This window comes from Podarcis bocagei, assembly GCF_964188305.1.
Source record: "Podarcis bocagei genome assembly, chromosome: 3".
NCBI lineage: Eukaryota > Metazoa > Chordata > Lepidosauria > Squamata > Lacertidae > Podarcis > Podarcis bocagei.
The window spans coordinates 89,253,811-89,281,026 of NC_138127.1; the positions used below are offsets into that span (position 1 = coordinate 89,253,811).

General features: G+C 41.3%; 1 protein-coding gene across 2 annotated transcripts in view; it reads left to right on the forward strand.

Annotated features, from left to right (window-relative positions):
- CAMKMT (calmodulin-lysine N-methyltransferase) overlaps positions 1 to 27,216 on the forward strand; it is a 249,531-nt gene that overhangs the window by 176,041 nt on the left and 46,274 nt on the right. For both annotated transcript variants that reach the window (XM_081188781.1, XM_081188782.1), the window contains one exon: positions 21,883 to 21,943. In XM_081188781.1, the coding sequence (XP_081044907.1) occupies positions 21,883 to 21,943 (61 nt within the window). The remainder of the gene's footprint in view (positions 1 to 21,882; positions 21,944 to 27,216) is intronic.

Genomic DNA, 27,216 nt, shown 5'->3' on the forward strand with positions numbered 1-27,216 from the left:
TGGAAGTAAAAAGTGGTTGGAGGATCATGTTCTTTGTACTGTGGTGAAGAATGGTTTTCGTACTGCCTACTAATTTATAAGCCATCTTTAGGGTTGTTGTTGAACTTTTTTAAAAAATTGGGTTTTTTGTTTTTTTTAATAAATAGAGCAATTGCTGAAGGAGAAGATTGATCTTCCACAGCCTTAAGCTAACAGATCACAACATAAGGAACGTCAACAACTCATTCATCAAAATAGATGCTGTATGATTTGACAAAATAAATGGCTAGAATTTTGTAACAGACTGTGATCAATAGAGTGCAAACAAGTTTGCTCCCCACCCCCTTTAATGAAAGCAAAAAAGGTTGCAATGCTGCCCTTACTGCTTTTAAATAATACAGTTTGGGAAATACACTATGAAGCATATGCTAGCCTATTCTAGTGAAATTTAGCATTGTGCAAGTATTATCAGTAACATTCACAGTTGGTTCATAGCATTCTTGTCTGTCAATAAACATTCCTTTGACTGTGCGGGATGATAATTGCTGTGGCTGCACTTTCTTTGGCACCTTCCAACCGCCGCTAAATGGTAGTAAAGCACTACTTCTTTATCGTCTGAATGTCAGCTATTCCAAAAATACTGGTGGACTTCAGCATCCTTTTGTATTTATGTCGAGGAACATTCACGGTGAGGCAGGTTGCGTCACTACTGTATGTATGCTTTTGCTTTCTGAAAAGTGTTTTCTCACTGCTACCCATTTCCCTTTCAAGGAGAGCTGTTGTTTTGAAACAAGGACATTTTGTTCTGCTTTTCAGGAATGGCACGGACATATATGGATTTGAGAGATCCGGTAACTAGGTTTCAAAGCAAAGCCAAATTTAGTAAATCGTCATCATCAGCTCTCAGGATAGTTCTGTAATTCCTCCCCCCCCCCCCCAAGCGTATGTAAAACTGACTTTTAAAGTGTTTAGTGGATAATGGATTGTGTAAGGTCAGTACTAGCCATAGCTATTATGGCTATTATTTTCTCTTTTCATGGGAGGGTGCTCAGCAAAATGAGATTGTCACACTTCCCCCCCCCCTCTTTCCTTCTTCTTTTTTTGGCAAAAAAGAGAGGGAGGGAGGCAAGACGGCGACAGACAGTTAAAAGCCTCTTCATGTAAGGATGTTATTTCATAAAGACACCAGCACTGGATTATCCCCTTCACTTTAAACTTCTGCCAGCTTGTACAAAGAGATAAAACAAAATAGCCCCGGTCCCAGGGGTGGAGGAGTGCTGGCCGTATCTGCCTGTGTCCACAGCTTTCATTTTGATTAGTCACATGTGAGGAAAATTCACTTAGGCTGAGAGGTAAATTTAATACCAGTTATGCCCATGCTGTTCATATCACAACCATTTTCACATGATGCCACTTAATTCCCTAAGAAGCAGAAAGGTAAATCGGTGGCTGGCCAGCTAAGGTGTCATAATGCATTAGGACCAGGGCTCGCTGCAGGGGATAATGGTTCTGATTGCTGTTGACTCATGTCTCCACCAACTGCCTCATGTAAAATAAGTGACATTTAAAAGGCATCAAAATGTGAGAAGAGGTAAGCGGGGCGGGGGGGGGGGGCGGAGAGAGAGAGGCAAGCACTGTACTAAACTTGCCACCTGAACGCTGAGTCCCTTTTTCACCCTAAGTGGTATAAAATGATAACTCAACATGCCATGGGTGACCTGCACTAAGCTTTTAACTTCCTGTCTTGTGTTTTTAAAGGAAATCTGTAAAATTGCTTCTGGGAACTGCTCCAACATGTTATCATTTATTTCCATTGTTATTATTTTTTTATTTCATTTATTTCTCTCTTTTTTGCTTTTCTACTTTTGCCCTTGGATATCAGACTATTCATCTTTTGAAAGGCTTATGACAGAATTGAGTTAGGCAGTGGTATACAACAAGAGGCAGGCTGGTCTCTGAAGGCCCATTTAAGTCTATTTTTATAAAGAGAATCAAATTCCAGTTTACAGTAAGCATATGCTTCAGTTGACATCTGTTTCGAAGACTTGAATGCTTTGTTTGCATAACAGGCACCAATAAATGGCCTTGTTTTAAGTCTGCTCACTCGGTTGTATTTGGGTTGTTCAGCTGGGGATTTGAGTTGCAGCTGATCCCCTACCGCTCATAGCAGATAGCAAAAGGAAAGGAGGGGCCAAAAATCTGAGAAGCCCAGTCCTGTTTATTAATGCAGATTTTAACATTCTCAATGAACTACTTAGCCCGTGTTAGATTACAACCAAATCCTTATTTGATCAGGCAGGGGAACAAGGCATGCTTCAAAGTAACAGAACCAAAGATTAGAAAAGTTATTTTATTTTTCTTTAATTTCACTGGTGTCCTATTTAGCTGTGCATAATAGAAACTGGGCAAATCTTTTAACACATATGTACAGAAAAATAATCTCTAATGGAAATATATGAATAAGTGGTATAATATTATGTTTATGAGCAGGGCAGGAAAACCCTGTATCGTTCTGCTCCCTTTTCCATGTAATAAATATATATAAAATTATTATTATTATTATTATTATTATTGTTGTTGTTGTTGTTGTTGTTGTTGTTGTGTGTGTGTGTGTGTGTATGTATATGTATATATATATATAAATGTATACATACATTAGGAAGGGGAGGGGTTATCATTTGCTGTTTTGCTTTACTTATTTACTTTTTTTATCCTGTATTTTATTCTGTGAACCTCCCTGAGATCTTACAATGAAGGGTGATATAAAAATCAAATATAAATAAATAAGCAAGCAAGCAAGCAAGCAAAAAACACGTGGTTCTCCAATTCTGCTAGAAACATTTTTGGATATTGACTGTTCACTGTATTTGCTTGGGAAAAATAATAATTTACTGTTACATATAATTTATATGATATATTAACATTTGTGGTTTTGTGTTTCGGAGCCTTCTGTGATTTGGCAGTTTTTCACACAGGTGACTTACCTATCTTGCAATAATGCAATGATGTTATTCCATGGTTTGGCCTACCTGATTTTTAACAGTAGCAGTGGTGTTGGTGGTGCCATAGGCATGGCACTGCCACCAAAATGTTTCATCTTCTGTGAGGCAGAATTAAACTTGCTCTATGCCCTGAAAACATCACAGTGTACATCCCACCTCCCACCAGTGCTACAACGCCCTTTCAAATTCTGTGGTTATGAGTTTATGTAATGAGGACACCCTAAGCTGACAGAAAATGAACATGGTCCTGCCACTGTAATGTGTAGCTCTATCCTGATACCAGTATATTTCAAGCAAAAATTAAGGACGTGGGATTGTGTATCAAAACTTCCCTCAGAGTAGACCCACTGAAATTAAGGGACCTACGTTAGCCATTACTATTAATGACTACTGAGAGAACACACATTGAGATAATTGACTTAATTCAGTCATGTCCATCAATTCAGTGTGTGTGCTCTGAGTACAGTCGTACCTTGGTTTTCGAACATAATGCGTTTCGGAAGTCCGTTCGACTTCCGAAACGTTTCGAAACCAAGGCGCGGCCTCCGATTGGCTGCAGGAGTGACCTGCAGCCAATCAGAAGCTGCGCCAGATGTTCAACTTCCGGGGCAAAGTTTGCAAACACCTACTTCCGGGGTTGCGACATTCGAGTTCCCAGTTGTTCGTGAACTAAGCTGTTCGAAAACCAAGGTACAACTGTATGGCATAGTTGGATATAATTCATAGTTGGGTGGGGCACTTTATGCAGAGTTGTGCTCTATAATCCCTGAAGACAAACCAATTTGGAATATGATTCCTGTGTGATGCTATTAATTTTCTGGTGTTCACCTGGACTAGCGGGAATTGGCCTGGGTCTTGACACAGCTCTTCTATTTTACAAGTTTTGGGTGCCGCGAATTAGTCTGCTTGATGCCTGACAATCGCTCCACCTGGAAGCCTCCTTTGAATCCTGAACCTCTTTTCCTTCCTCCCCTTCACCTCCTTCCTCCAAACTGTTATATAGGGCTCTGTGATAGTTTGCTGAGTGCATGGTGTGTGTTTTTTTCTCTCAAGTGGATTTACTTATCAGGTTTTTCTAGTGGTAGCAACAACAGTAGTGGGAAATGTATCTCTCCCATTTACTCTTATCCAATACTCCTACTTTCTTTTCCCCCCTTTAATTTTTATATATGGTAAAAATTTCATTGAAGAGAGGTTTTAGATGACAGGGCTGTAATTTTAAACCCAATAGAAGAGGTGTAAGCAATTTGAGCTTAGCTGAAGCATAATCTTAGGTTGTCAAGAAGAAACCCATTCTCCCTATGCTAATCAATCAGTATATCAAGCGACCAATCATCTCTTCAGCTTAGCATATATCCTAAGGTTTGATATATCTATTAACTGCCCATCATGTAGCTGGTCTCTGGTTGATGAGATTCCCCTATCTTGGCATTTTGGAGGCAGACAACTGAGCTATCACAGTCTCGGAGAAATACCAAAGGCGAGATTTCATTCCTATTCCAGACAGCAGACAATCCACGTAGTCTCAGAAAAGAATACATAGTAAATTACCTTTTTCAATATCATGTGTTTTGTGTGTGTGTGTGTGTGTGTGTGTGTGCAAATTGTACATATTTTGCTTGATTTTTTTCCCATCCTCTCTCTGAAACAACAGAATTTTCATTATTTATTATGATTGAATTTTCAGCACAAAACAGCAGTGTGGAACATTGTTGTTGGCTGCTAATTACAAGAGATGGAACCCAAAGTGTCAGAATTAATAGGAATAATATTTCCCCTATTATTAGAGGGGGATCAATTCAACGACAGCAGAAAAGTTTATGACAGTGCAATAGAGAGGTCTGTTTAATCATGAAGAAAGGAGCTTACTTTTCAGGAGAATGGACACCCATCTTTTCATTTTAAAACCAGAAACTCATTTAGAGAAGCATAACCTAACTGTCAAATGATCCTGTCTGCTAAATATTTGAGGTACACAAGGGTATCATAATATTCCACGACCTTATGGGGATGAGATCTGTATAAAATAAGGAGTCATACACTCTGCTATCGCTAGAGTTCAGAGTGTGTTTCTAAGATGGCAAGGAATTCAAAAGCCTGATTCTGCAATATACATTATATATAATCACTATGGAAAAGAACATAGAAGGTTAAATTATCACATTCAGCCTTTAACCATTTGAGGGACCATATTTCAAGTTAGTGCAACTGCAGTTCAGTCAATAGATCAGGAGGCTTAGTTTGACTAAAGATCAGAGCATAATTCAGCCCCCACCTCTTAGGAATTACTGTTAACTTAAAAAAAAACACATACAGCAAGATGTTTTACATTTCCAGGCTTGTAAAGCTATAATGTGGAAAATAATGTTTTTTTTTGTAACTGAGAGTCAGTGCGATTCTTTTTTTTTTGAATCCTAAAGAAAAAAATGAAGCAGCCTCAGTGGATGCTGAGTCTGTAATCGTATATCCACTTACCTGGGAGTAAACCCTGCTGAATTCAATGGGACTTACTTCTGAGTAGACATGTACTGTATAGGATTGCAACCTGTAACTATGCAATCCTATGTATGTTTGCTATCTTCAGTGAATCTTCCTTCCAGGTCTGGGAGATTTTGCAGATAGATGCTGCTTAATTCTCTCCCGCCTGTCTCTTTTCAGCTCAAAAGCTACTCTCCCCAACCATCTTTCTTGCTGGGGAAACACAGAATCCCCATGTCTTCTACATCTCCCTCCAAGGGTGGAAAAGCAGCTTGGATAGAGCAATTTTGTGCTGAAAACTGATTTCTAAGGAAAGAGTTAAGTAGCCACTTCTTTGGGCCAAGCTATGCATTGTGGTGCTGAGGGTTAAACCACAGAGCCTAGGACTTGCCGATCAGAAGGTTGGCGGTTCGAATCCCCGCGGCGGGGTGAGCTCCCGTTGCTCAGTTCCTGCTCCTGCCAACCTAGCAGTTCGAAGCACGTCAAAGTGCAAGTAGATAAATAGGTACTGCTCTGGCAGGAAAATAAACGGCGTTTCCATGCACTGCTCTGGTTCGCCAGAAGCAGCTTAGTCATGCTGGCCACATGACCTGGAAGCTGTACGCCGGCTCCCTCAGCCAATAACGCAAGATGAGCACCGCAACCCAAGAGTCGGCCACGACTGGACCTAATGGTCAGGGGTCCCTTTACCTTTACCTTTATGCATTGTATTAAAAGTACAGTGTGGCCGATCTTTTAAGGAAAGTGTTAAATGGCAGCTGTGGGGATCACCTAAGATCAGGACAACAGCATAGCTAGTTGATCTTTCTACCTGATTCCAAGTTCCTAACAACCCCCTCTTCAAAACTGTCATTTGCACTGGGAAAGAAGTTGCTACTGGCACCAGTGGCAGCTTCTCACCTAACACCAGTAGCAGGTGGGAGTGAACAATCTTCATTGAGATGTTGGCATGGGAGCGAAGCATTTTAAAAGCCCTTCACTCACACTGCAATCCACTGCTATTCTATTTTGGCCCTTCATCTACCCAGACTACTTTGGCTTAACTTATTATTGATACGATGAATGAGTCAAGCCTTTAATAATGGTTTAATACTTGTCTTCTACTATCACATTTACTTTGACAGTCAGCCATGAATTTCGGTTTCAGGCCAGTCTACCTCACATGATTGTGGTGAGGATCAATGGAGAAAGTGACAGCATACACTGCTCTGAGTTCCTTAGAATGATGGGAAGTACGTAGTATCTTCTAGCTAATGTTAAGTGTACTAAAGCATACCTTCTGGAATTTAAGAACTCTCTAAACCAAGGATTCCCAAACCGTGGTCTGTAGAGCTTTATTCAGGTGGTCTGTGGCATGCCTATATTAAATATTCATATTAATTTTAATTGTATTTTATTGTATTAAAGTTTGTATTCAGTGGAATGCAATTTTTAATACAATATACTACATAAAAGAAGCAATGAAAATACAATTAAAAACCACATAGCATCTGGCATAGCACGTTACAATTGCTACAACAGGCATTAAAATCATTAAGTCATCTGTCTAGACAGTCAGCCTTAAATGCTGCAACCTTTCCTAATATGTGAGTTACTCCATTTCCTTAATCGTTCCGGCTGCCCTCTTCTGAACCTTTTCAAACTCTAAGATATCCTTTTTGACATGAGGTGACCAGAACTGTATACAGTATTCTAAATGCAGTCACACCGTAGATTTGTATAGCCATGTTATGCTATTGGCAGGCTTATTTTTCCAATGAAGCCTAGAATGGAAAATACATTTTCATAGCTACTGGGTCAACATCTTCACTGAACTATACACTATGACCCCAAGGTCTCTTTCTTTTTTTGCCATATCATTTTTATTAATTTTACAATAATGCTTTCCATTACAATCTCTCCTCTTATATTATACAATTTGGCCATGACTTCCTTCAGACCTTCCTTATGATTTTCTGTCTTTCATTTCAAATTTCTGCGTTTTCACTACTTAACCATTGCTTTCAAATCAAAAACATCAAAGCATTATATTTTCTTATTCTTCTCTGCAGTGATTTTTATACCTTTCCTTACAAAGCTTCTTGCAATCCTACCAATGTGTTTGATTGAATACAGTTGTCTTTCAAATAATTTAAAAATTTAGTAGTCCTTGATGAACTTCTGGTCCTGCTGTTCTCGGATTCTTCCCATCATTTTGGCCAGTTCCGCATACTCCATTAACTTCAATTGCCATTCTTCCTTTGTTGGTAATTCCTCTTGTTTCCACTTCTGCGCTAATAAAATTCTTGCTGCGGTTGTTGCATATAGGAAAAGCTTAGTATCTTGTCTGTTAATGTCTGTTTTTCTGTTTAATTTAAAACCTGCTACTTGTCCAAATTCTTCAATTTCCTCTAATGCTTTCTTAGCACTGACTAACCCCAAGGTCTCTTTCTTGGTCAGTCACTGCCGTTTTGGATCCGATGAGTGTACATGTGAAATTAATATGTTTTTGTCCTGAAATGAGTCACTTTATGCTTGTTTACAATGGATTACATTTGCCATTTTATTACTCATTTAGGAGAAGTCATTTTGCAAGTTTTTGCAATTCTTTTTTATACATATATATATCACTACTCTGAATAGTTTAGTATCATCAGCAAACTTGGCCACCACACTACTCACACCCCTAACGCTAGATGAGTTATGAACAGATTAAAGGCACAGATCCCAATACCAATCCTTGGGGCCCCCACTTTCTACATCTCTCCATTGGGCAAACTCTCCATTTATTTCTACTCCGGTTCTTGATCCACAAGAGGAGCTCTCTTCTTATTCCATGACTGCTAAGCTTACTCAGGAGTCTTTGGTGAGGTACTGTACTTTGTCAAAAGCTTTTTAAAAGTACACTGTGTCAACCAAATCACATGTATCTATTTGCTTGTTCACTCTCTCACAAAACTCTAATAGGTTAGGGAAGCAGGACTTACTCTCACAGAAGCCATGCTGTGTCTGCTTCAACAAGGCTTTCTCTTCTATATACTTGGTTATTTTATCTTTAACGATATTTTCCACCAGTTTTCCCAGGACAGACAACCTAACCAGGCTGTAATTTCCAGGATCTACCCTGGATTCCTTTTTTATAAATTGGCATTATATTGGCCACTTTGCAGTCCTTAGGTTACATATTTTTGTTAGACAATCAGCAATTTAACACTGAGTTCTTTGAGAACCCTTGGGTGGATGCCATCTCGACCCAGTCAGTTTTTATTTTGCCTATTAGGTTAACACTCTTTGCCTCAGGTCCTCAGACTTACTTACTGCAAAAGCTATTTCAGGCAGAGGGAAATAATAAGTTGTTGTTGTTGTTGTTAATTTGTGCCCTGCTCACCTGACTAGGATGCGCCTCTGGGCTGCTTCCAGCACATATAAAAACACAGCAAAACATTAAACCTTAAAAAGCTTCCATATATAGGGCTGTCTTCAGATGTCTCCTAATGATTATATAATTACTCATCTTTTTGACATCTGATGGGAGGGCATTCCACAGGGTGGGTGCCACTACCGAGAAGGCCCTCTGCCTGGTTCCCTGTAGCTTCTCTTCTTGCAGTGTGGGAACCGCCAGAAAGCCCTCAGTACAGGATCTCCGTGTCCAGGCTGAACAATGGGGGGGGGGGGGAGAGAGAGAGACACTGCTTCAGATATACAGGCCAAGGCCATTTAGGGCCCTAAAGGTAAGCACCAACACTTTGGGTTGTGCTCAGAAATCTACTGGGAGCCAATGTGGGTCTTTCAGGACTGGTACTATATGGTCTCGGCAGCTGCTGTTAGTCACCAGTTTTCAAAGTTAGCCCCATGTAGAACACATTGCAGTAGTCCAAGCGGGAGATAACCAGAGCATATACCTCTCTGGCATGACAGTGCACAGGCAAGTAGGGTCTCAGCCGGCGTACCGGATGCAGCTGGTAGACAGGCGGCCTGGACACAGAATTAACCTGTGACTCCATGGACAGCTGTGAGGCCAAAATGACTCCCAGGCTGCACACCTGGTCCTTCAGGGGCACAGTTACCCCATTCAGGACCAGGGAGTCCTCCACACCTGCCTGCCCTCTGTCCCCCAGAAACAATACTTCTGTCTTGTCAGGATTCAACCTCAATCCGTAAGCTTCCATCCATCCTCCAACCGCCTCCAGGCACTCACACAGGACATTCACCACCTTCACTGGTTCTGATTTAAAAAAGAGGTAGACCTTCCGCTGTGAGAACAGAAGCAAAGCATTCATTCAGCGTCTCTGAAATCTCCATGACCTCCTTTAGCACACCTTTGACTCCCTTGTTAGCCAATTGTACAACACACTTATATCTCACACATGGACACCACTTAAGTTTACGTCTAGGGTTGCTTAGTGTTCTAGGGCACAATTGTTTAAGGCATCAATACATTTTACCTCTTTGTCATGACTGGAACACACACACTTATATTCAGATGTGTAAATGGCCAACTAAGGTGACCTTAGGAAGATACCCAATTTGCTACTTTAGAGGAGTCCTATAGAAGGGTGTTTATTATTATCATTATCATTATCATTATCATTATTATTATTCCAACACCAGTTTGTATATGGAGCAGAGATTTAGGGATGAGAAGAGGCTTATGTGAAGCTCAGCAAACTAGAGCTGCTCATCTCCAAATACTCAAGACTTAGAGCCCCTCGCCCAGCCACTGAGGCAACTAACATGAGTAAAGTTGGCTAGCTCCATGGCTGCTATGCCGAGCAAGAAGACTGTGTTCCCTTTTCCACATACGACATACTTGCCAAGGATTGAGATCTCATCTATTGCTGTATATGGACTTTAGCCACAGTCTAGAAAGAGAGCATAGGAGAAGACTGTATGATTATTACTGCGCTAACGATACTAACAGACTTTATGGGGCAGGAGAATATAAGTGTCATTTGGCATGAGAAGAGAGCATCTAGGATGCTCCCATCTTACTCAAGAGGCTTCGCTCTGTCCTTCACAATGATAATTTACCAACCTGTGCCTGATGGCTGTACCTGGTTGCTTGTAGCCAGGTTGCTTGATCCAAGTCCCAAACATAGAGCAGGCTGCTGAAACCCCCATTGCAACAGATCAATGCACTTTTTTATGGATGTGTAAGCTACTTTGTGAAGAGCTCCCTAAAAGTGGATTATAAATTTGTTTAAGGTAAAGGTAAAGGTACCCCTGCCCGTACGGGCCAGTCTTGCCAGACTCTAGGGTTGTGCGCTCATCTCACTCTATAGGCCAGGAGCCAGCGCTGTCCGGAGACACTTCCGGGTCACGTGGCCAGCGTGACAAGCTGCATCTGGCAAGCCAGCGCAGCACACAGAATGCCGTTTACCTTCCCGCTAGTAAGCGGTCCCTATTTATCTACTTGCACCCGAGGGTGGTTTCGAACTGCTAGGTTGGCAGGCGCTGGGACCGAGCGACGGGAGTGCACCCCGCCGTGGGGATTCGAACCGCCGACCTTTCGGTCGGCAAGTCCTAGGCGCAGAGGCTTTAACCCACAGCGCCACCCGCGTCCCTATAAATTTGTTTAAATAAAGCCTATTTCTGTGCATGTATCCCTGTTGCTAGATCGTAGTTAGTCGGAAACAATATTTGACTTACACTTGGGGGGATGCGATTAGAACACAACCCTATCAACCCTATGTGCACAATAGGGAGTATTATTTACCATTTATTGCCTCCAAAAATGAAGGTGCAAAGGGAAAAGCCAGTAAATTTGAAAAGTTAGATGTCTGTTTGGCCAGGAATTAAATAATTGGAACTGTATTCATCAGCTATTAAGATTGTAGGTAAGGAAAGTAGTTATTTACCTGAATGCTTTAAGACATTCTTGTTACTCTGCAGAATTCTCTGCACAGAATGTGAACAAGCATACCTAGAATTCATGACTGCATATTTAAATGGAAACAGCTATCACTTTAGCTATCATAGAAAACATTCCCACTTCACTTCTCAAAATGAGTGCTCATTTAAATCAGATATTATGGGGGGGGAACCAATGGCTAATCCTAAATTCAGGTATACTACCACTCTAGCTAGGCAGATTGCTAGTTGATCATGCTAAGATGCTTCCTTATCCATTATTGGATCTGAAAAAGGAGGATTAAGAATTATCTGACTTCTCCGTTAATGTGCAAATCATCTAAAAGCTCAGCTTAGAAAGGTCTTAGAATATTGGACAGCACAAAAATAATAACATCTCAGAATTTTAATAGCTTAAATGTACAGCATAACAACTCCAAGTGGAATTTAAGTTGGTGGACAATAGAAGAAGTAAAATACACACATGAATGTTTCATTGACAGGCTCTAGCTGTATGTATTTCAGAATTGAGTAGCATGGTGTGATTTTTCTTCAGTTTTGCTGCTGAAAGTTGCTGTGTGGGGTGGTTCTTTTTCCTTTGCTCAAACTTCGCAGTTAAAACTGTCAGTTTAAAACAAATTGCAAATATATTTGGGGATAATGAGTCACGTAATTACAATTGCTAACGTAACAAAAGAACTGGAGCAAAGTATGCAACCCTTCATATTTTTGGTTATTGTTTCATAGTCTTGTGCTTTTCCGTCTGCCTCTGTATGTGTTGCACAAACAATATCAATAGGCTTAAAGGCTCCCCCCCCCCACAATTTTGAAGAGAGGAAAGGAGAATATGAAGTAGCAAGCAAGCTCTTAATGTTCCATGTTTGCATTTTTCTTAGAGAGAGAGAGAGAGAGAGAGAGAGAGAGAGAGAGAGAGACCTGTATTGGAGATTGTTGCTGCAGTGTGTTTTATCATTCCCATCGCTCAGATACACCCGCTTCCCTTCTCATAAATCTGTGGAAAGTATTTAAAAAGAAAAGAGAAATTGCTAGTATTTCAAAAAAACAAAAAAACCCCCAAAACCAAAACGCTATTATAATGCATTTTTCAAATATGTCAGACACATCTTTGTTAAAATTAAACCAAGGATTGGTTTTGAGCGAATAGCCCTATATCCTTACAGATGCTGTGGATGGATGCATCTAAGCTGCTTATTATATTGATGGGTTTTGCTGCTCTGCAGCAAATGAAAACAGGCAGCTGCTTCCTCCATCAAAGCAAAAGGCAGCCTGAGTTTTTATTAAACGAGTGTTCATTTCTTCTATTGCCAAAATTCTTCCACAAAACAAAAGAGCAGTTTTAGCACATTATTGCTTAACTAGACATGAACAACTGACAGCAAGTGATAAGCCTGTCTGCTTTTCACAACTGGTAATCATTTTTTGGAATAGATGTTTTAATATAGTTGAATGTAAAATTTTTGCAATTTACATCTACAATAGTACGTAAATTCATAGATCCAGCTTGTTGCTGGAGAGTGAAGGCTGTAATCACAAAAGGCTTGTTCCCATGTTGTTTAATTTTTAATGATTATTTGAAAACTGGGTAAGGAAAACGAAATCAAAATTCATTCAGTTGACACAAAAAAGGTGGTAAAGACAATAATACAGGCAGCCTTGTACAATTTGACAGCGCTGCCATATAGCTTGGATTTCGGAGCATCTATAGTTTTTCACTTGCTACTGTATTTCCATCGCAGTTCCACAGGCCTTCTTAAGTTTGTGCTGTAAAAGAAATTTGCAGATTGCAAACCATCATGTTTTCCTCCTGGCCGTGAATAATAATGAAGCTGAAAGCCTGTTGAGATATAGAGTACCGAGACCATTTTGGCCAAGCTGAAGGTCTCTGCCAGCTGTTTATACATATTTTTCGGTGATCAGAATCTCATAAATTCAGCTTTAGATTGAAAGAGGGTTGTATAAAAGACAAACAGAGAAGGAAACGTAGAGCGATGTGCTTCAATTTCTCTAGTTTGCTTTGTGTTACGGTACTTACGGCTATTCCCATGGTACATGAAGGTGGCAATCTCTCTTTGACACTATTATATATATTTCTTTTGCTTTCTGGTCTAAAACCTGGAAAAGGAGGAAAATGGGAGGAGTGATCATGTATTCATTGTATATGTATTAAGATTCACAGTGATAAGGGAAAGTACTGCCGAATGTAAAATGAAAGTCTACTAAGGACCATCTTCTGTATCTCTACTAAACGTCTACTGAATGTCTACTAAGGCCAATGTGGTGGTCTCAAGATATTACTTAACCTCAGCTTCCATCATCCCTAATCACTAGTCATGCTGGCTGGGGCTGAGTTGTGGTCTGGGGGGCACCACAATCGCTAGCCCTGACTTAGACTGACCACAGGGGCTCTTCTCCATGTCTGAGATGCAGCAGCTAGGAGTGCAGAAGAGGGCCTTTGGAGTCATAGCACCACAGCAGTGGAACACTTTCTCAAGGGAGAAGCCTCATCACTGCTAGCTTTTTGCTGTGCTGCAAAGGTATCACATAACACCCAAACAGTCTGTGTGGTGGCCTGAATGGCTGGTCTAGAGGAGGCAGTCTAGCCCTCTTTTTCTCTATGGTTTGTCAAAGGACTTGGCACAAAGGGAGGAAGTAAATTTGCATCAGCTGTGTGGCCTTATTTGTATTGTAAAGGGAAGACACTAAAAATAGGGACCTATTGAGTTGTGTTTCGCTGCTAACCATGCTTCATGGGATGTGCTTCTTCAGTACTGTGTTTCGTTTATGGCATCGTAGTCAACAACTGCTTTGTTGTTGTTTTACCCCATACCACGCAAACGATTCTGGAAATATTACAACTCAGTTCCCAAGCCAACACCAAACTTGGAAATATAACATTTAGACCTGGTCTAAGCGGTTCTTGAAAGACAGAGGGTCCTCATGAGTGGTGTCCTGTAGAACCACTGGAAATAGGTTCTGTAAGACACCACTGCAGGAAATAGAAATTAGGAAAGTCCGTATGCACATGGGTATTTGTATAAGGATCTTTCATGTTGCCCCAATGAACCTTGTATTTGTGTTGTGTTGCGTTGTGTTGTTTGTGGGGGCCAGACGCCTATAATCCTAGCAAGTGTTAAAAACTAATTAAGCCAGGCTAGCTTCCTGATGAGGTAACCACCTGGGTGACCAGCCATTAAGAGAACAAAGGAAAGGGCCTCTGTGCCAGATAACAAATGGATGGGACCGCCTCCTTCAACTTTTAGATAGTCAGAAGGACAAAGACTAAGTTTGAGAGCTGAGTTTGCTGTTATGTGAGCTAGAAGCTGGGGGGGGGGGAGCAGCAAGCACAGGGTCAGAGAGCAACATTTGATTTCTGCTAGAATCCAAGGCTGTGGCTATGGGAGAAGCAAGACCCTTTTGGGGGTATTAATGCTGTGAACTCCTCAATCATAAGATCAGGTTGTATATATGTGTAAATAAACCATATATCATAAAAGCACCACAGTCTCTACTGTGCCTCATTCCCAAAAGGAAACACAAACCCTGGGTAACTCAGAAATTGGGGTGGTGTGCAACAGTGTTTTACTGCTTTGCCGTCTGTAAATTTCTTTGGGAATAATTTTATGTTTGAAAGGCAGTATATAAATTTATTAGGTTTTTGTTTGTTTGTTTAACATGATGCTTTTGTAGCTGGAAATGAGTTACATACTTTAATAAAACTCTAAATATCATTTGAGTATGATACCACCTAGCTAGCAAAATATTTTGATTTCTCATCTTGCACACGTCTAGGGAATGCTTAGGCATTTATTTGTGTGTGTGTGGAGCTTAATGCAAAAATAGCCATTTGAGCAAAAAGTATTGTTTGTTGAAAGAAAAGCAAAATACTAGAGTTCTGATGAACCACAGCTGATGCTTTGTTGATTGTGGATGTGGGGATTTGAAGACCTGTCTCTCAAATTCTATTCTAATGCTCTGGTCACTATAACAAACTGGCCCTCTCTTTGGAACCTGATACAAGATGGGAGTTCTGCTGAATATTTAACTCATTCTGCTATCTACTAAGCATGATACCTCACTAACTCAGGCTTATGGTTTGTGGATCCTTTTGTGCTTTCTTTGTTTTGTTGAAATACCTGGTGGCACTGTATGCTGCTTGAAATGCACCCTTTTATAGTTGCTGTGTGGCAGCTAACAATGCAGTAGTGCTTTCCTGCTGGTATTTCTATAAAATAGATAGATAGATAGATAGATAGATAGATAGATAGATAGATAGATAGATAGATGATAGAATATTTCTAAAAAAAACTTGTATGCCCTTAATTGACCAAGCTAGCTTTAATTTTAAAAATTTCTTAAAACCTATATATTTTGGTTCCTTTCACTATGTTCTAGCATCAGAGATGCCTGATGATGTAATATGGTTCTGAGTGACTTTTTTTTTTCATTTTACCCCTGCCTATTTGCTTTCCTCTGTGAACAGTATTCCTACTAGGAATAGGCTACCTACTTGAAAAAGAGAATAAGTTGAGAAAAAGCACCAATAGAAAATGAGAGACCTAAAAGGTGCACCCAAAATGAATTATTATTCCAACATGATTGCTTCTGACCCCTTCCAGTTCACAACTCTTCCTGAGGGCCAACTGGTTTAATCCATTCAGAATTGTAAGATTTCGAACATGTCACAATTCTCCGCACACTTACTTGTGAGTGAGCTCTATTTAACTCAATGAGGTTTATGAAGATATTGCTGTTACTTCACCTTCTGCTGGTGAAGGCCTTTGGGAGCTTTCCTGGCAGATCCACATTTAAAATACATGACCATTTATATGTTTAATTCCTTGGAGAATACAATCATGCATTATATGGTTTCTTTATCATGTTGCTTTAGTGCCAGATTTTTATCCAGCATCTAATTTTCTCTTATGTAGTTTTGACCTTAAAGGTGACAATTACTGTACTCACACAAAGGTTTTATAGTGCTCCTATTTATAACATTCGCGGGTGCAAATAATAGTGCAATCATTTAATGAGAGAATGAAACTAGAATATCAAACATATGGAGGAGAAGGGGAAATATACAGATTAAGTTGTGTAAAGCAGAAAGCTTGTCTAGTGTGTAGAAAGGTATAAATAAGAAGTGTAAGAATACAAAAGAAGGCTTTAATGTAAATGCCTAGTTAACTTGATACATGTAAAGCTGGAAGCCAATGTATAATCAGTGAAGAATTTACAGACTTTCAAGTGGAATAACCTTGAAATATGGATTGGCTTTAATTCAAAGAAAGTTAGTTCCACTTAAACCCCATTGAAATGAATTAGGCTAAATTTAAGAGCAAACTAGATATTATCTCAGTAAATATCTGGTTCCAACATAATGTTTGGCATATTGTTGGCCATTGTAAGAACAGTAGGCTAGACTAGATGGACCTTGGTTTCATCTGTTCCAGAAGGGCCGTTCTTTTGTTCTTATGCTTGCCAAAATAAAAGGGACACACAAGGAAAGATCAGCAGGTTAGAGCAGGCATAGGCAAAGTCCGGCCCTCCAGATGTTTGGGACTACAATTCCCATCATCCCTGACCACTGGTCCTGTTAGCTAGGGATGATGGGAATTGTAGTCCGAAACATCTGGAGGGCCGGAGTTTGCCTATGCCTGGGTTAGAGGGAGAAGTGCTGTATTATGCAGGGACCTAAACTGTGCAGGAAGCCTCCATGAGTACAGGAGGCATCCTGCATCATGTTTGCCCTCCAACTTTTGTACAGTTGTAAACACAGGTGGCGCTGTGGGTTAAACCACAGAGCCTAGGATTTGCCAATCAGAAGGTCGGCGGTTCGAATCCCCGCGATGGGGTGCGCTCCTGTTGCTTGGTCCCTGCTCCTGCCAACCTAGCAGTTTGAAAGCATGTCAAAGTGCAAGTAGATAAATAGGTACCGCTCCAGTGGGAAGGTAAATGGCGTTTCCACGCACTGCTCTGGTTTGCCAGAAGCAGCTTAGTCATGCTGGCCACATGACCCGGAAGCTGTACGCTGGCTTCCTCGGCCAATAAAGCGAGATGAGCGCCGCAACCCCAGAGTCGGTCTTGACTGGACCTAATGGTCAGGGGTCCCTTTACCTTAAACGTAGCAAAAGCGACATGCCAGAGGTATGTGACGTATCAGCATGTTGTCACTGTCCCTAACACGAATAAATGGAATTGAATAATAGGGCTTAGCTTAATTGATTTCAATGGAACTTAAGCACATTTTACACTCATTTGGATTGGGTCCAAAATGAAAACCCTTTGATTACATTTGCAAAGAGTTTAATTTCTCCTGTTGGTTTCAATGGGCTGGACGGTTCCCTGGCTTTGTGATGAATGAGAAATACATACATCCAGGCAGCATTTTGATCTATAGCTATATTACATCTTTGCATATTATAAAATATAGGTCAGTACAAGGGAGTAGAAGTCAAAGTGCAAACTCCTCCACATGGCTTGTTAAGCTTATCCCTATTTTGAAAGCCATCAAAGAGGATTACCTACCTGTTCAAGCAAGAGAAGCTTTTCCTTTTACTAAAATTAACAAAGGTATTCTTGCTGCTAGCTTAATGCTTTAGTGGGTTGCGCTGTGTACTTCCATATTTGAGACCTCTGTTTGTGAGAGAGTGCTGGCTACTATTATTTTTGTTGTTTCTGCTGCTGTCTGTGCCTGGAATTATTACTGGCATGTTACTTTGTAATACTAAAGGATTGCAGAAAGGTGCATTATGTGTAGCTAGTGGCTGATTGAGTTGTTGTGTGGATTCAGAGGAACCTGTTTACAATCTTTCCCATTGATGATATGACAGCTGCTTCTACCAGGGAACAGAGTGCTAACTTTGTACTGCATTTGCGGCAGTCCCCCAATAAAAGGTAGAGTGACTTACCTGTCATTCAAAGACAAAGTTTAATTTTTCCAAATTGCAAGGTGAGAGAGAAATTCTAGAAGGTTGAGACGTGTCTTGCAATGGCTAGTATTTTGTGACATAACTGAGAACAGTTTGAGGGTGTGTTTTTTTAAAAAAAGTTGGTTTTAATAAAGAAAGTTAGTTTGAGGAAGATTGCAGGTGGTTCTAAATGAATTACATCTACTAGATATGAAAAATTGCTTTGGTGGATATTTTTTTTTAAAATGACAACAACAACAACCCGGTTTGAAATACAAAGGATACAATCCACACAACAAATGTTCCCTTATGTTGATATGACCCTTTTCTCTGCCATTGCAGCCAAATTCTAGGCAGACATGGGAGATGGATACCACACAGTCCCAAAGCTGTGCAACTACCTGGGGGCAGGGGGGGGGCTGGAAGGTTTTCCAAGTTATTCTACCAGTGTGGCAGAACTTCTTAGCCTTGAGTGGGGCATTAGCACCATTGCTGCAATTGGGAAAGGGCAGAGTAGACTTTGCACTTTGAGCCTTTAATGGTTATGGGGTACAAAATAACCCTTTCACTTATTTCAGTATCGCAATATATATTATGAGAGGAAAACAATCTACAAATAGGCATGTTAATTTTTCATACACATACACCCCTGTCCAACTGAAAGTTCTCAATTATGGTGCAGTGGTGGGAAGCACAGGAACTGGTAACCTCAACTGAGTTTGCATCCAAAGAAAGGCAGAGCTCTGGAAAAGCAGTTCTTTACACAGTGGGTGGAGAGCAATATGGATGTAAAAAATAAATAAATTCCACTTTACACCATACTCTCTTTTGGCTGTGTGCTCACTTATAGTGAGCGCGGGAAGGTATCCTGTAGGTACTGGTATATGCCTACATATAAACAAACAAACACAGAGACAACTTGTTGTTCTGACTAGTTTGGGGAAGCAGTGGGATAACGCTTCCTCCAGAATGAGATCTAAGAATGCCCCCATCATCTTTGTTGGGTGGGGTTTGGCAGAAATAATCCTTACTCTTGAAAACTTTTCCCATGGGGGCAGGGGGCGGGAGACTTATGGAAGCTAGTTTCACTTCTCTGGGATTTCTACAAAGCATTACTATAATGTGACTCTGATCTAACATAGTGCAGTAGTGTGTATGGATTATCCCTTTCTGCTGGCTGGAGGCCATAGAGGATATAATTTAAATCCTAATGATACCATGGCTAATGAAGATTGCCCTTTAGCTAACAAATGCTCCAAGTTCGCACCATCCTCTGGATGCACAAGAATGAGCATCTCCTTGTGCTCGTTCGTGCAAACAGAAAGATCCAGAGGGCTCGCGAGTTCAACCATTGGCTAATAATGAGGAAAAGCTCTTGTAATAGGAAGAACCTTTGCCTTTCTTTCCAAAGGTCAAGCCCATTGATGGTACTCTGACTACTATTTAAGATTCTTTTGATGTCAAGAATGCAGTAGGCAATGTGCAGAATACAGTGGTAGCAAAGTCCTGTAGACTACTGTTGTTGTTGTTGTTGTTGTTGTTGTTGTTGTTGTTGTTGTCGTCGTCATATTGTAGATGTAGGGAGCAGAGAACTATGTCCTGCATATGATTATCTAGTGTATGAGTCTCTGCCTGAGATGAGATTTCAACTATGCACCCACCATGTTCATAACTGTCATGCTATACCAACTCACACATACTTTCATTCTCATAATACCAAAACATAACATATTGATTGATCAGGTGAAAGTAGGTATGCTTGTTATATTTGTACCTCTCCCTTTCTCCATGGAACCCTGAATTGTCATTTTAACCTGATGACAGGTAAGTTAGGTTAGTCTGAGAGAAAGTGACTTGGCTCCGTGGTACACTCCAGAACTTAGAGTGTGGAAACAAGCTGGGAAGTGGCTCAAACACAAGTGGAAGAAAACTCTTGCGGAATGCAGTCGAATGTCGAGGGCGAGGCTCATCACGACTGACTGAACGCAGCAGGGGAGGCATGCTTTGCTGCCTCTAATGCATCCTTATGGTGCCATCCAACAGAGCTTTTTTGGGTGGCGCGGGGCCTCTTACAGTCTGGCCTGATGGATGCAGCAGAACCAATGGTAGCTCGCTGTGATTTGTTTGCAAAGCATTTTGAGGATAAAATCACTTGCATCCATCAGGATTTTGACTCCCCTGTTACAGCAAACAAATATCAAGAGGCGTCCAGAGCAATGTCTAGTTCTGTTGTTTTGGGTGAGTTTCACTTAGTAAGGCTTGAGGTGTTTGGATCAGTCAAGGTGGCTGCTTGCACTCTGTACCCTGGCCCCTCTTGACTGATAAAAGCAGAGCCAGGAGGTGATTAATGCCTCCTTACGAGAGGGTGTGGTCCCTGGCTGCTTGAAGGAGGCAGTGATAAAACCACTCTTCAGTAAACTCTCCCTGGATTCAGGCAATCTAAGTACCGACCAGTTGTCAATCTCCTCTTCCTGGGCAAGGTTCTTAAGCAGATGGTCACAAACAAGATCCAGGCCCAGATTTGGCACAGAAACTGCTTTGGGTGCCCTGTATGATTACCTTTGTTGTGAGAGAAATGTGGAGGCGAAATGTGTCCCTGTTAATTCTCTTTGACCTCTCAACGGCTTTCAGTATCAACTATGGTATCCTTCTGGAGTGGCTGTCTGAGTTAGAGGCAGATTTAGGACAGCATAACCTGTTCTGCCTAGGGGGCGCCGGAGGGCGTCAAAACTATGATGTGGTGAATTGAGCAGAACAGAAGGCGAGAGATGGGGGCTTCAGATTTTGCCCTCTCACAGAGTGCACTGAAATTTGAAAGACCAAAGGCTGCCCCTGTGGGTGGACCACTTTGCAGTGGTTCTGGTCGTACTTGGACAGTCATTTCCAGAGGGTGATTCTTCGGCCCCATGGAGCCTTCAGTTTGGGGTTCTGTGCAGCCTTCTATGCTGTTTAAAATGTACATGAATCTCCTGAGTGGGGTTATCCAGAGTTTTGGAGTACCTTGTTAGCAATATGCTGATGACGCACAGCTCTATTTCTCCTTTACAACTGCAGGTTTGGCAATGGATGTGCTGGACCATTTTCTTGCCTCAGTAATGGACTGGATGAGAGCCAGCCAACTGAAGCTCAATCCAGATAAGGCTGAGACGCTGTTGGGTGGTTCTCTAGACGGGTGGGGTTCTCTAGACGGGTTCTCTAGATGGGTGGGAGCTTACATGCTCTTGATACGGTTACCCTCCCTCTAAAGGAGTGGTTATGTATCTTGGGGGTACTCCTGGGTCCTTTGCTGTCATTTGAGGCTCAGATGGCCTCAGTGGCGCAGAGTGCCTTCCATAAACTTTGACTTGTGGCCCAGCTGCACACTGTACTGTTCCCAGTCTCCACTTAGGGCTGCTCTGACAAACAGAATTCAACATCAATAAAGGACATTCTTGTATGAAACAAGAATGGAACACAACACACTCATTCTGGAGAAATATGAGCACACATAGCTATTTTCTTGAACAGAACTCAAACAGCATATATTTCACTTTTTCCTGTTACTTCCTGGCCCATATTTAAAAGTGCAACAAAGGATCACTTTGGACAGCTCTAAGTATAGGTTTTAAAAAATTAAGAGAGCCTTTTCCTTTAAAAGTGACCATTTCTCTCTCTCTCTCTTTCTCTAGGTATCTGGCCTTCTGAAGAGGTACTAGCTTACTACTGCCTGAAGTACCATGAAGTGTTCAGGTACAAAAGCAACCCATAAAAGAACCTTTCCAATCCATTAGTTTTATTATATTTGCATGGTAAAGATTGCTATGATTTAAGTCGTCAGATTCTGTTTTTAAAAGTTCAAGGTGAAAGCATGTTGCTCTTAACAAAGAATTTGGAGCTGCCGTTGGGTACTAATATTGCACAGCAAGCTTTCTGCTATATGTCAAAGACTTTTGATTTCCACTCAAGGCGTTTTATTTCACTTTGATTTTTGGGAAACAAAAGTGAGGCGTCAATCGATCAGCACTGATTGTGAAGGTCAGGGGAAAAACAAAAGGCATCTGTTACTGAGTTTACTCTTACTTCTGTTCTGAAAGTCAGTAAAGTATTGTCTGGGAAGGTATATCATAGTTTTAAAGCAGAGCTTTGGCACCAGAATATTTCTTGCACTCTCTGCATGCTTTTTACTATTGTTTTACTGTATATTTTTCATATTTCGGTACCAGAGGCTTACAAGGCTCCCCATCTAGACATGCTGGTACAGTACAGAACATGTAATAGATCAAGCTTCCTGGCCTTGCTGGGCTTAAGAAATGTGTACATGGTAGAATCTCAGAAAATTAGGGGCATTTAAGATGTGACATAGGGTTAAGCAGAAGCAGGGCAATTCTTGCAGCCATCTCCCTGCCCTTTTATTCAGTTATTTTGAACGGGAGCTACAGAAGGCAACAAATATGCTCTTGCTTAGGAGAAATGTATCTGTATTTCTAAGTCAACATGGTCAATAGTATGCTACAGTGCATAGGGCTAAAAACAAACAAAAGCCAACTTTAATCTACCACTCCATTCACAGATGGCAAAAAATGGTGTGGGGAGGGGAGGTATTTATTTATTTATTTATTTATTTATTTAGGGATGCAAATATATAGAACATTTGGGTGCTTGTCATAGGCCAGCTATGGGGATCTGGTGACCCCATATGTTATTAGGTGGCAGCTCTCATCAGCCGCAGCATGGCCATTTGAGTACCACAGGGCCTCCACCCTTGCCGTGAAGACAGATTAGCCGCCTCCTCCTCCTCCTCCTCCTCCTCCTCCTCCTCCTCCTCCTCTAAAAAAGGTGGGGGATGTCTCCATCATTCTCCAATAATGGCACTATATTTGATCATTCATTGAGATGGGGGTGCCAGCTGGCAGCCGACCAAAGGAGTTCTATTCCTGCCACAACTGGTGATGCTAAAATGAAGGTTATTTTAAGAAAGAAAAAGAAAAACCGCTGCACCTCTGCCTCTGGTAAACCTCCCAACCTTTCCAAAATTTTCACCCACCATGGTGATGCCAGGCTTGCACCCCTGAAAGGCCACTTTGTTGCTGCTAATGCAGCAAAAACAATGCAGGAGGCAGCAGTTATGAGTTACTGGTCCCTGCAGCCACAGCAGGCGCTGTGATTCTCCAGCTGTTTCACTTCACCTCCAGTGGCGTACTCCATTTTCTTTCAAGACAGACAGATGCCAACAAGATGTAGATTGGTGTATGTCTTTGCACATATTGAACTATGAGTGTTCACTTCTGCTACATGTGCTATATGAGCTGGGTAGGGGACAAAGACCTATTTCCTACCTAGTACAGATGTTCATATGGAAATGAAAAACTGACTGCCTATTTTATAGGCCTATACTGTATATAAATTTTGAACATCAAAAATAGATCTGGAATCAACAGCATAGAGCTAATTTCATGAAACTGATTGCCATCCATACATTAAATGCCCATGGTTAAATTTTCACCTTTTTTTCAGAGGGACATCTCTTGCGACAAAAATAGTCAAAGAATCTTATGGCACCCTTGACACTAACACATTTAATATGGCATAAATATTTGTGGACTCATGCCCTTTTGTCAGGGTGTCTGTGGAAACTCAGCGTAATATATTTGTCACAACTCTTTTTAACTGTTGTTGCCGTTGTTGTATTTGTGTATTCACTTGTGTATTTTTGTTCAGTATACTTAAGTCTTCTGCATAATTGCAGACACCACATTGGATAGTAAGTATGGATGCTGCCCTTCCTTCTGTAATTAAGACCACAAGATATTTTCCTCAGGGATGCATCTGGCTCTTCTTCATGATCTCTGTGGACACATACAATTGAGTTCTGAATCTGTATATCTGGTACCTCCTAGAGCTCTGTTTTGTAACTTCCACAGCAGTCTTTAGGAAACTAGCTTTGGTCTGGAGGGTTGTTCTGGACTTTTTGATGACTGAACACTCCTTAGATTATATATGCTAGGTGACATTAAGGCAGCAATTTCAGCAGATGATCTGTGACATTTATTTATTTATTTATTTATTCATTCATTCAGTAAAACTATTTAAAATCCTACCTTTAAGAACCTAAGAAGAACCCAATGGATCAATCCAGTGGCATAATGTTTTCACAGTGGCCAACTAGATGGCTATGGAAAGCACACAAGTAGGGCCAAGCACAGCAGCTCTCCCCGATCCTGCGGTTTCCAGTGGGTGGTATTCTGAAGCATACTGCCCCTGACAGTTGAACACCCTTAATCTATATAGATTTAAGAGCAGGGTACAATGAATAAACTGCAGAGAAAATAAATCAGTACAAAACAACATTCTGACCAAATCATTGCATGTGGCCCAATATGGGGGTCCCAACTAGAATTTTACCAGTCTCCTGCTATGCATCAAAGAAATCCCACTCTTATCCTCCTTATTGAAAGTTCCAGAAATCCAAAAGGAAGTCTTCCCTTTCCACCTCAAAGAATTAAACAACTTCTAGGTATAGCTCTGATAACTTCCTGGACACCTGATTGCCAATGGTAGTTGTGTCCTCACTATCACTATCACCATAGAATTTCATATAATCCTAATAAAAAAATTCCTTCCAGTAGCACCTTAAAGACCAACTAAGTTAGTTCTTGGTATGAGCTTTCGTGTGCATGCACACTTCTTCAGATACCATATAATCATATATCATATAATCCTGTTACTTCTGTTGAAGTATACTTCAGTATTACACACGCACACACACCACTTTATTTGTATGCTGCCTCTTCATAGTTAAAACCATGCTGAAGGTGCCTTACAACATGAAAAAATTACATATAGGACTAAAGCAGAATAATAGAATTGTAGAATTGAAAGGGACTCCAAGGGCCATCTAGTCCAAACCCCTGGAATGCAGGAATCTCAGCTAAAGCATCCATATGTAACACTTGAAGATGGCTATCGTATCTCCTCTCACTCTCCTCTCTCCCAGTAGTCATAAACAATAAATAAAACACATCAAAAAGTACCAGACTGAAAGTTTTCTACATAAATCACAAGAAGATATAAAAATAAAAATACAAAAAATAGATCAGTAACAGCAACAACCCCCCACCCCTGGAAAAAACCCCTAAACAAACAAGAGTCTGTTCAGCAGCCTTAACTTTTGAGCTAGAGCCAGTCAGTGACCCACCCTCCCTAGGCCAGGTGGGGAAAGACCTGAAAAGCAGGGAGCAGGTCTTTCAGGACTCACAGCCAAGATGATCACAGCTAGTATTGCTGCAGCAAGTTCACACGGCCAAGTCCCAATATGCTCACTATCCCCATCAAGGTACTATATTTCATACATTAGTAGACAAACCCCAAGCTGCATCTAGGAATCCCATTCAGTCTGCCAACCCCCCTTGCTACAACACCAGTGGATTTGTCATACTGGGGCCTGACACAATTCTGAAAACCTTGTCCTCTGACAAAGACCCAGAACTCCCTGAGCCTGGAGACTCTATCCCATTTCAGCACTGATCTGGAAGACCTTGGTATCCAGGGAGAGACCTCACCAGGCCTGTCAGGAAGGGCCCTTGGAGTGGACCCTCTGATTCACCTGCAGCAGAAGACCTGCCACCCCCCCCCCCACACACACAAAGGGGAAGGTCAACTTTTCTCCCAGTCTCAGAGAACATAGTTGTCAGAAATTCCGGACTCAGCAAAAGAGCACATGCCTGAAAGCCCAAGGGAACAACTTGAGATTAAGGGACTCCTTGGGAAGAAAGGGCTCCTGAGGGCAGAAGTAAGTGTGTGCAGCTGGTCCTGGATGGAGTCTGAGGGACCAGACTATATAAGCCCTCAGTTGAGGTCTACTAGTTGATGGACCACCACATGTCTTTCCCCTTCCAGGCCAGCCTTTCTCAACCAAGAGTCCAGACATGGTGTTGGACTCCAATTCCCACCATTCCTAGCCATCCTGGCCAGGGTCAGGCATGATGGGAGCTGTAGTCCAGCAACATCTAGGAACCCAAGGATGAGAATGGGTGTCGGAGACTCTTGCAACCTGTGCTACCTTCTTTGCCCTACCTCTTGACTGCCTTCCCATATTGCTGACCTCAGGATGTCTACTCAATTACTCTGTCCTCTGGACTGTGTTTGATTCTGGCTTGCTTTATTCTGCTTGATTACAACTCCTCCTCAACTCTGTTTTCTGGACTGTTGTGATTCAGTTCTCAGCCAGAGGTTGACCTTGTGTGGAACTGTAACTCTCCAATGGTTTGACTTTACCTCCCAATGGCGCAGTCTTCCATTGTCTCTCAAGACAGACGGATGCCAGCAACAACAACAACAGTATAAATGTAAATTTTTCATAGGCACACTTCTACAATGTCCTTTTCATGCAAAACAAAACCCAAATGAGCATTATACCAAATATCTTGGGTTTCTTGTCCCCCGCACCTCACCAGCCTCCAGTTGCTTCCTATGCGCAGTTCCAAGTGCTTGTGTTGAAGCATGGGTGATATTCAACTAGTCTTATTGAAATTATTAGACCTAACTTACTCATGTTCATTAATTTCAGTGGGCCTACTCTGAGTAAAATTTAATTGAATCCCATATCTTTCAGACACCTCCTTTATGTTTGAAATGAATAAACAAACCTTATCAAAACTTACGAAACATCGCTCCCATACTGATGTGTATCTCTGTTGTTGTTGTTTGAATTTATATAGCACTCTATACCCAGAGGTCTCAGGACAGTTCACAGAACAAAATCAAAATATAAAACAAAAAATATAATTGAAATAAAAACAACAACCCAATAACCCTCCTCCCCCAAAACTCCACATTTTAAAAGGGCATAGGATGTCAATCAAATGAACTGAAGGCCTGGTTAAAAAGGAATGATTTTGCCTGGCACCTAAAAGTGTACAATGAAGGTGGCAGGCGAACTTCCCTGGGGAGAGCATTCTGCAGACAGGGAGCCACTGCAGATAAGGCCCGTTCTCGTGTTGCCACCCTCCGGACCTCTCAAGGAG